Source organism: Euleptes europaea, chromosome 3 (assembly GCF_029931775.1).
Source record: "Euleptes europaea isolate rEulEur1 chromosome 3, rEulEur1.hap1, whole genome shotgun sequence".
Taxonomy (NCBI): domain Eukaryota; kingdom Metazoa; phylum Chordata; class Lepidosauria; order Squamata; family Sphaerodactylidae; genus Euleptes; species Euleptes europaea.
In genome coordinates, this window is record NC_079314.1 from 13736187 (window position 1) to 13747011 (window position 10825).

At 45.1% G+C, this 10825-nt stretch overlaps 1 protein-coding gene across 1 annotated transcript; it reads right to left on the minus strand.

Annotated features, from left to right (window-relative positions):
• Window positions 1–1828: 1828 nt before the first annotated feature.
• LOC130474676 (lens fiber membrane intrinsic protein-like) lies at window positions 1829–8917 on the minus strand. Its single transcript, XM_056846375.1, has 4 exons — window positions 8755–8917; window positions 7663–7809; window positions 5152–5280; window positions 1829–1872 (listed from the first exon to the last, which is right to left on the minus strand). The coding sequence occupies exons 1-4, from the start codon at window positions 8915–8917 to the stop codon at window positions 1829–1831; spliced, it is 483 nt and encodes a 160-aa protein (XP_056702353.1).
• Between the last annotated feature and the right edge of the window lie 1908 nt (window positions 8918–10825).

Consider the following 10825-nt stretch of genomic DNA (forward strand, 5'->3'; position numbering starts at 1 on the left):
ATGCTGGAATAAGTGATCTTCTTGCTGTCTTTGAAGCATACCCTTTCATACTAACTCCTCTCTGTGCCACAGGCTATGTCTATCCACCTGGCTCTCTCGCACCCATTTTATCACAACATCCTTGTGATGTAGGTTACTTTGAGAAAGCCTGACTCAAGGTGCAGTGAGCTTCCATGGCAGAGTGGGGATTCGAACCTGGGTCATGGTCCAACACCCTAGCCCTCAAACACCCCTAGAGTAAAGGGGGGGAAGCTTTTTTAAAAATCTTGTGTTTCTGTTTCCTTTTCTTTCGTGCACAAGCCCGGAGCAAAATAACCAATCAGTTAACCCACCTTTCGATGTCTCTTCCTTGGCTCCACGTTAAGGCAAATATCAAAATTTTTTCAAGTGACTGAACAGTATCACTTGCCCTCCTACAGAAAAAAATTGACATTATCATCTCACCTGCCTCAGAATTGGGTCTTCCTTTCTTCAAGGGAAAACGGCACTCTGCGTGGAATGAAGCTCTGGGATGCTATGACTCTACTATGCACGGCATGGCCTTTCATCAGGAGTGGACAGGATTGGCCCCTCCTCCTTTCCAAAGTGCACACAAACCTTCCAAAGAGATCCTGCTCTTTCCACTCCTCATTAACTTCTTTAACTGCCTGTTCAAACAGTAGGGTTGCCAGCTTCGGGTTGGGAAATAACTGGAGATTCGGGGGGGGGGGGAGCCTGAGGATGGCGGGGTTTGCGCAGGGGAGGGACTTCAATGCCATAGAGTCCAATTGCCCAAGTGGCCATTTTCTCCAGGGGAACTAATCTCTATCGGTTGGAGATCAGTTGTAATAGCAAAAGATCTCCAGCCACCACCTGGAGTTTGACTGACAGGAAGATAACACCTATGCTGTAAATTAAGCGGCTGGCGAAAATAAACAGCACAAGCTCAATACTTATCAATATCAAAGACACTATATTATACAAAAAAGTGTGACCCTGTGCTTAACACCTAAAATTGTGTGAACAAAAGAATTACAATTACAAATACACTTAAAGACACAGTCAAAACATTCTCAACGTTGTTTTTACACAATCTTATTGCAAAGTTCTTATCAAAGTTCATAAGCTGAATAGTGCAACTGAGAATAATATCTTCTTCTTGCCTGGATGGCTAAAGGTAAGTAGACTTGGCTTCTCAAAGAAGTCTTCACAGCCAGGGAAGGAAATTGTTCAAGGAACGATTTCCGGATTAATTGTTAAACGTTTTCGCCACTAGAGGGATTTGTCAGCCTGGAAGTTGGCAACCCTATCGAACAGTCAAACTAACCTGCTGAGTGAATGTGGGGGGGAGCACATCTGGTCTGGGAACCTGGCACATCCACAGGGCTGCCGAGAGCATCATGCCCCCCATATGACACTGATCCAAACCAAATATCCATTTGTGGGAGACAGAACAGTGTAAGGTGCTTTTTTGTCCCTGCTGGGAAGAAAACTAAAGGCCCACCATCGTTCTGTTGCACATCCTTATTGCAAAAAATATCACACCTCTCAAAACTGGTATTCTTTTAATTTCCCCTCTCCCAAACCTCCACCCTTCATAACTGTTGAGAAAACAGGACAGTATTTGCTACCAAAAAAATAATTTCTTTATTTAAAAAAAAAATTGATAATGTAATTAGGCAACTCAATGGGAAAAAATTCATTCTTGTTTCCTTTAAAAAAAACACACACAACAACAGCAACTACTGCCTCTGCCTTTCTGGTTTCCTCCGGGATGACTTCCGGGCTCCAGCCTCCTCCCTACAGGTTTAGCAGCAGAGACCACCCCAAAACGGCAGCTCAGCTTTTCTCACTCTTCTGTAGTACGATGGACTAACATGTAAGCAAGCCCACCTGCCAGGAGAGAAAAGAAACACAATCAGGGTAAAAGGTGAACGGCAAAGTTTTCTGTAGGATCTGCCAGACGCTGCTGAGAACCTCAGTCTGCCAACACTCTTAATGGGTAGTATAAATAGCTTATAATCATTGTGCAAATAACTGTTTTACAATTTGTGTAAGACTGTGATTAGAATGCAATACTCAAGGCTTCTGGAGGTAAATTGTGAAGAGCTGTGCTAGTCAATGACTGTTTTAATAAAGATTGATTGAAGGATGAAAGGTCTGGTAGGAGGGAGAATCATCTGAAGCTAAGGTTGCCATAGGGCTGTCGATTCGGTTCGTCCGAACTGAAAAAACAGCCGAATTTTCCGCAATTCGGGGGGTTTCAGTTCAGATGGAACCGAACTGAAAAAAGGTGGGAAAACGACGCCCTGAACCCAGCAAATTCGGGGCGGTCGCTGAATAAATTTGGCAGGTTCGGCGTTCCCGCCTTTTTTCAGTTCTCCCCCCCACCGTGCCTTTACGGGGCTTCCCTGAAGGCTTGGGGGGGGGGGGGGACTCTTTAAACAGATCTGCGCCTTCCAGCTGGATCTGTGCCTTCTTCACCATGGCTCCAAATAGTAAATGTATCATCTATGAACCTGAACCAGACTGTAGGTTTGTAAAAGAGACCCCCTCACCTCTGCAGGAGTATATTGCATACCTTGCAGCTGCGGACAAGTTTACATTGGGACAACAAAATGCAGCATACAAACAAGGATAAAAGAACATGAAAGATACTGCAGACTTGGCCAACCTGAGAAATCAGCAGTGGCTGAACATGGACTGACACAAACAGGACACAGGGTCTTATTCCAAGACACTGAAAGACTGGACAATTCTACCAGAATACAGAATACAGAACCTTTATTGGCTTTTACAGTAACAAAACCAACAGGTAAAGCAGCTAGATATGGATCTAAAAAAAGGAATGAATACACAGTTCATCAGTAAATTTTATAATAAACAATTAAATGAGGGTTCCCCTCCTTCTTTCTCCCTCCTTTAGGACCTTGGCCAGGAACTCGGCTACTTGAGTGGTAACTTCGAAGCTTTTGTCATCCAATAAATGGCCTATGTTTCCAGTAGTCATTGCAGTAGTAAATTGAGGAAGAGAGCTAATTAAGCTGCATCGAAGCTGTGTGAAAAGTGGACAGTACAAGAGAATATGTTGTATTGTGTCAGGTTCTTTGCACTGACACCTACAACATCTTGCTTCACGTGGTATTCCCTTGTATCTACCACTAACAACAGCTGAAGGAAATATATTAAATCTGGCCAACAAAAATGCTCTACGGTGAGAGGGTATAGTTAAGTTAGAAAAATACTGGGCCATAGAGTTTATTTGATAAGAAAGGCCTAAAAAACGAGGGGAGCAGATACCTTCAGCACCGGCTTTTATTATTTGGGAATCACTGTCCCATATCCTTTTTTGGATTGTCCTAAAAATGTATAATTCCCTGGAATTGGACAAGGAATCAAGATCAATCCCGAGTGATCTGATCCTATTTAAGATAAGCCGAGACCATCTAGAAACAGTTGAGTCAGTATGTAAAGCTGCCAATAAACTACTTGGGGGGGGATTGAAGACAATTCTACCAACTATTTTGTCAGATTGCACAGAGAAGCCATTGAAATTCATAAACATCAGCACAACTTTAATAGAAAAGAAGAGAGTTTAAGAATGAATAAGGCTTGGCTTCCTGTCCTAAAAACCTCCAGACTAACAAAGACTACAGTCCACAATAGCCATGCAGATTAGCTTTGGATTTCACACATTAACAGATCACTTCAGGATACAATGGTTCCACATTAACATACCACACCCTCATTAGCACATTATCTTGATACTTACAGGACAATGATTAGCACATTACCTTTGATACTTTTTGCAGGACAATGATTCAGCTCAAACCCAACCCCTTTCTGACTATATATTACTCTTCCTACACACTTGACACTGAGAGACACTGTCCCTCAGTGTGGCTCCTCTGAAGATGCCTGCCACAGCTGCTGGCGAAACGTCAGGAAAGAAAATACCAAGACCACGGTTACACAGCCCAGATAACCTACAAGAACCAATGAACTCTGACCGTGAAAGCCTTCAACAATAATTTGGAAGGCACACTGATAAAAACCAAATGGAGACTAGCTGGCTCCAGTGGAGAAATCATACGCTCTTCCAAGCTGGATGAGGGTGAAACTCTTCTAGGACCTATTCAGATCTCAGGAAAGTCTTCAGTCTGAAAATATGAAGCTTCCTGAAACTGAGTTAGACCATTAGTCAATCCTGCCCGTCGTTGGGACAATTCCTCCAAGGTTTCAAGTGTCAGATAGTCAGTCTGGCGGAGTGGTCAGACAAAGATCTGGGAGGTCCAGATTCAAACCCTGACTCTACCACTAATCAAACTTATTTAATACAGTCAGAGACCAATAAAAATAAAATCAGTTCAATAATTCAAACTTCCAGAATATCAATTAACTCAAGGTAAAAAAAGGGGGGGGGAAACATTTAAAATTGTAGAATCACAGAATTATGCATTATAAAACTTACAGCTAAAAAGCCTATATATGGCTCATCCAAGTTTCCTAATCTTGTAGGCTAAAAGTTATTGCTAAAAAGCCTATATATGGCTTACCCAAGATTTCCTAATCTTATAGGCTGTCCAATCAAATTTGGCAACCTTAAAAGTGATGTCTCAATTTTTATCTGCTAACATTAGAGAGAGGAGAGTCCTTCAATGGGCGAAAACGCATGGTCACTTTATCCTCCTTTAATCCCTGTTTCAGCCAGGATTCAGCCAGGATTGAACACATGCGTTTCACTTAATGTGTGTTCGATCCTGGCTAAAACAGGGTTTAAAGGAGGATAAAACGACCATGTGTTTTCGCCCTAAGTTTACTGGGATGGCAGGAAATTAAGGGATTTCCTAATATGACTATAGAACTTACAATCAAACAAGATATGCTCTAGGGTCTCGATATGACTCTGCCACAAAGTTCACAGGGTGACCCTTGGGCGCTTATTCTCGGTCAGTGTAACCTAGCTAGGGTTGCCAGGGTTGTTGTGAGGATAAAATGGTGGAAGGGTGAGCTGTGCAAGCCACCTGGAGCTGCTTGGGGGAAGGGAGGGATAAAAAGGCAGCTGAGAGAGAGAGCGCACACCTCACAACTTATACACGGACACAGGGTCTCTGGCAATCCAGGGTCAATATTAAAAATAAATTTCAGCATTGCCATTCGGCACAGACTTACCAGTTATAAGAAACAGAGGGAATGAGGCCCAGCCCAAACCGAAGGACCATCCGAAGTTTTCCCCGGGTCCCATGTAGCGGGCAACGGACACTCCTGTGAAAGATGCCATGGCGATCAGGGAGCAAACACCTAGGAATGCAAAAAAAGAGGTTATCTCTTAGGAACCGCAAATTCCCACAGACTTCCTTTCCCCTACTTTACCATTCAGAGGAGCTGGCAGGACTGTTCTAGAAGTCAGATATTTGCAGAACAGGAGGACCTCGGAAGCCACGGAGATGAAGAGCCTTGCAAAATCTCAGGGCAATCCAAAGTAGGGTTGCCAGCTCAGGGTTAGAAAATTCCTGGAGAAATTCCTGGGGATGGTGGGGTTTGGGGAACGAAGGGAACTCAGCAGGGCAGGGGTGGGGAACCTTTTTCCTGCCAAGGGCCATTTGCACATTTATGACATCATTCAGGGGCCATACCAGGTGTAGATCTCCCGGTGGGGGGGGGAAGAGGCTAGGGTTGCCAGGTCTCCAGCCACCACCTGGAGGTTGGCAACCCCAGGGGAGGCCACACAGAGAATGCCTGCAGGGTGCCCCCACTCCCCCCTCCCAGGCAGAAGGGCAGCCAGCAGTGGGCCTGAGCAAACGAGGTGCCAGGGGGGTACAGCCCACAGTCAATCGCCAAGGGAGGAAGGAAAACAGAGAAAGAGGAAAAGGGTGGGAGGGATAAAGGGAGAGAAAGGGAGGAAAAAATGGAGAGAAATGGAGAAAGAAAGAAAAGGACGGAGGGAGACAAAGAAAAAGACAGAAAAAGAGGGAGACAAAGAAAAAGACAGAAAAAGAGGGAGAAAGAGAGGGAGAGAAAGGAGAAAGAGTGACAGAAAAAGAGGAAGAAAAGAGAGAAAAGCCTTCCCACACACACACACACACACACACACACACACACACACACACACACCGGCCCCGCGCGACCGGGCCCCAGCCTCCCCTGCCCACACACACACACGGCAGCGCACAGAGCCCCACGCAACCGGGCCCCAGTCTCCATGCCCTCTCCTCCCCAGATTCCACAAAAGCCCCCCCCCCCCCGAAGCCCAATCGGCTCCTGCATGCATGTTCTGCCGCCGGGAGCCGCCAGCCTCTTTCCCCCTCCCTCTCATTGCTCAACAGCCGACAGTCGGCGAGAGGAGGTCCAAAGGGCGCCGCAGCGCCGCTGTAAGCCGTGGCACCAGGAACACCCTCTGGGAGGGCCGCCCTGCGCCCCGCCTTTGCAGCAGGGCCCTGGAGCTCCCGAGGGCCACAAAAAATGTCCTCGGGGGCCGCATACGGCCCCCGGGCCTGAGGTTCCCCACCCCTGCAGCAGGGTATAATGGCAGAGACGCCATTCTCCAAAGCTGCCGTTTTCTTCAGAGGAACTGAACTCTGTAGTCTGGAGATCAGTTTAATTCCAGGAGATCTCCAGGCCCCACCTGGAGGTTGGCAACCTTGTTTACAATGTGCAGGGGCATGGATGCAGATAGGCAAAACACTGCATAAAAAGGATCTCAAGGCCATTCATAACAGGAACACACAACACTTGGTTTTGCATTGTTTTATTACAAATGCAAATGCCCCGAAGGGAGTTAAAGTCGTGCCAAGTGCATATCTTCCAATCCTGGGATTAATTTGAGAACTCCTGTTTGGTCATTTATGCAAGGGTACTTTCACTCGTGTTTGCCCCACCCCCATCAGTCTCGGTTGTTCCTTGGAGTTCTGCATGAAGTTCCTGTCCATTAGAGATGACCTCGGGGCCAGCCCTCACAAATCCCAGGACTTCCCGTGCCTCTGTTAACCCGATTCTTCCCTCTCCCCTGAGCTCAGCCCGGGTGAAATCCCCATGCATAATGAAAAGCGCGGGACACCCAAGCTTATTTTCTATCTAGGGTTGCAAGGTCCCTCTTTGCCATCAGCGGGAGGTTTTTGGGGTGGAGCCTGAAGAGGGCAGAATTTGGGGAGGGGAGGGACTTCGATGGCATAGACTTAAATTGCCAAAGTGGCCATTTTCTCCAGGTGAACTGATCTCTATCGGCTGGAGGTTGGCAACCCTATTTCTAACACAGACATCATGCAGCCAATTACAAAGCAGTGTGTAAAGAGGCGAGGATTCAAATGCTTCCTGCTTCCTCGGAAATCTTTCTGAGCAGAAGAAAGGCTTTTTAAAAAGGAGGCTTGGATTTCTCCCCCCTTCCTTTTAGGTTGCTCCGTTTTTTGTTCTTAAAATGCTTTTTTACGTGGCAATTGGGTTGGGGGGGATTTCTCTCACAAAGTAAGCCAATTACAAAGCAGCATTTAAAGGGGCAGGGACTTGATTTGAGCTTGGAGACTGCTGGTGCTTGGACTCCCAACAGGAATGTGTGGGTCCAGTGAGCAATGAACTTCAGGTAAAACTCCCATGCATAAGTGACCTAAGGTACACAAGGCATAGCAACCCCAGTAAAAGAATGGAACTGGGGAATTTCCAATTTCACTAGGCATTTAAATGAAATACCTGCTGCAATGCTGGCTAGGACTGCAAGAACAGCTGTAGAAATGGAGCCAATCTTAGGTCGATAAAATGAGGCACAAAGGCTAAAAAAAGAGGCAGCACCAGCGAACATGCCCATCAGGAGGAAGGCTCGGGTGGCGTGGATATAAGCTGGAATCAGACAGAAGGGGATTAAATGCACATTAATGAAACACAGCAAAAAAGCAATTTGATGCATGTTTGTGTATGAGCTAGCATGGTGTAGTGGTTAAGAGGGATGGACTCCAATCTGGAGAACTGGGTTTGATTCCCTTCTCCTGCATGTGAGAGTCAGACTCGAATCTGGTGAACTGGATTTATTTCCCCACTCTTACACATGGAGCCAGCTGGGTAACATTGGGCTAGAACTCTCTTCTTCTTCTTCTTCTTCTTCTTCTTCTTCTTCTTCTTCTTCTTCTTCTTCTTCTTCTTCTTCTTCTTCTTCTTCTTCCTTCTTCTTCTTCCCATTCTAATTGAGTGTGTCTGTGTGTGTTGTATTTTAGTAACATACAGGATTATACATTTGAAATAGCATGGTGCAATGGCATAGTGCAATATCTTGATGTAAGTTGCAGCAGGATTGCTTTTCTGCAGTGTTCAGTATATACATATCATACAGTATATACATATCATATACATACATATCATATACATACTGGGTGACATTGGGCCAATCCCACTTTTTAAGCCTAACCTACATCACAAGGTTGTTGTGAGGATAAAGTGGAGGACACGAGAATGATGTAAGCTGTTTTTGGTCTTCACTAGGGAGAAAGCTGGGGTATAAATTAAGTAAAAATAAACAAACTAACATACAATTCTGAAAGTTAGCTTAAACATTCTTGGACACTTCCCACAATTTTCTGCAATGGGCTGGAGATCTGGGTCCGACACTCAGACAGAGCGTTTCAAAACACCAGTTGCATATAACAATGGGGATGCTAACTCAGCTACCAAAGCTTTTACACCATAAATTGGCCTAGACATGTCTGCAAAACGTACAGAGAGAAGGAGAACGATAATGACTTTGACCATCACTCAAGTAGTTCTCTTAGTACAGGAGAGGGAAGATCTTACCATCCACATCCATTGAAAATGACAAACAAATGCCTGAACACAGTCTCCAGAGTCCCACCGAATCGGTTCCAAACGTTATCCAATAGTCTGAAGCCATACCAACGATAAGCAGCAAGAGGCTTAAGAAGGAACAGAAGGAGGCAGCAATCCTCAGGCCATCCATGATGAAGAAATGGTGAGGGGTGCGACTGAACGGCACAATTGGAATGGACCTGGAGAGGGAAGATGTCAATGTTATGCCATACAGGTTCCTGAGATGGGATGTGCAGTGTCTCCTTTGTGAGATGTAGGAGCTCCAAAGCCACATACATTATCATCAGACATTATCATCACGGCATGCAAGCCACTAGAGGCCTATGTGCAGCTATAGCATTTCAGCACCCTCAGCCCATTATCATGTATCCCACCACTCCACTAGGGTTGCCTGTGCCTGGCGCCAGCAAGAGCTTGTTGGAGTGGAGCAGGGGGAGAGGGAAGCATCACCTGATGTGGTGACATCCCTTCCAGGTGAAGACCTGGAAGAGATGTCACCACAACGAGGGACACTCTAGGAATCTCTCCAATCTCAATCATAAAAGAGCAAAGATATTGGGGGGATTCCCAAGTTGCTTGACACAGTGATGTCATTTCCAGGTCTTCACCCACAAAAGATATTCGGCGCCACACAATGTTGATCTCCCATCCCACCCCTGCTATTCCAGGGGAATGGGGGGGGGTGTCGACCAGGGGTGTGTGTGCTTAATTATAGTGGGCAAATGGCAACCCTACACTCCATTCAGCAGAGCTTGAAGCCTTCCTCCGTACTTCGAGAAGAGCAAGAGTCCAGTAGCACCTTAAAGACTAACAAAATTTCTGGCAGGATCTGAGCTTTCATGAGCCACACCTCACTTCTTCAGAGCCGCTCTGAGCCTGATTATCGGGTTGGGGAGGGCGGGGTAAAAATGCAATAAAATCAATAAATAAAATAAGTGAGCTGTGGCTCACGAAAGCTCATGCCCTGCCAGAAATTGTGTTAGTCTTTAAGGTGCTACTGGACTCTTGCTCTTTTCGACTGCTATTGACAGACTAACAAGGCTACCCATCGTGATCTATCTGACAGAAGAGGTCCTTCTACCACAGGAAGAGACTCCTCTGATGGAGGACGTTTCCTTAGGGTGGAGGAAGGACTCAAAATTTGCTGACGCAAAGGTAGGATACACACTAATAGCTGTGACTTCTATCCCTTTCTTTCTTGTGAGGGATATCCAGGGTAGAAGCAATTGTTTAATACCTATGCCAGGACAGGGCAAATAATTCTGTAATTTCATTCATTCATTCATTCATTCATTCATTCACTTCTGGTTTTAACCAGTGTGGTCAGACCCCGTCTCCTTTTGTTCCAAAGGGTTGCTGGCTGTGGCCTGGCAACCCTGAAGTGTTACACCACCCAAACCTGCCCCCCCCCAATTTCCTGGAAACAAACCACATAACTGCCCCCCCCCCGGAATATTGACACTTTCTCCACCATTCTCAACAACCCCGACCTCTTGTGGCAACCGAAAAGCACACAGAAATATCTCTGTTTCCATTAATACTTTAATATATTTATAATTTCCTGAGTGTTTTTTTTAAAAAAACGGCATACTAAAATGCAAATTCCAGACTTTTTTTTTTAAAAAAAGACTTCTTAGCTGTTAGAACAGCGTTCTTAAAACAAGCATTCTTAGAAAATATATCTAGGGCTTTTTAATTTTTTATAATCATTTGATAATCCTGTACATGAAGCACTTTCACTTTTGTTATTAATGTTTGATCTTTGGACTTTGGAGCCTGTGATGCAAAGAGGTGGGCTTGTTTGTGCAGAAATGATTAGACGTTTCCAAGAAGCAGTAAACCAGATTTTAAAAGAAGAATTTAAATAAGCCAACGCAGAATAAATGATTTCAAAATGGCTTATGCATTAAAAAAATTCTTATATGTAAGATTGGAATATTTTTTTAAAAAATAGGTCCATCAATAGCTATTAGTTATGAGAGATAAATGGAACCTCCATATTAAAGGACAGTCTACCACTCACTAACAGGGCTAGGGA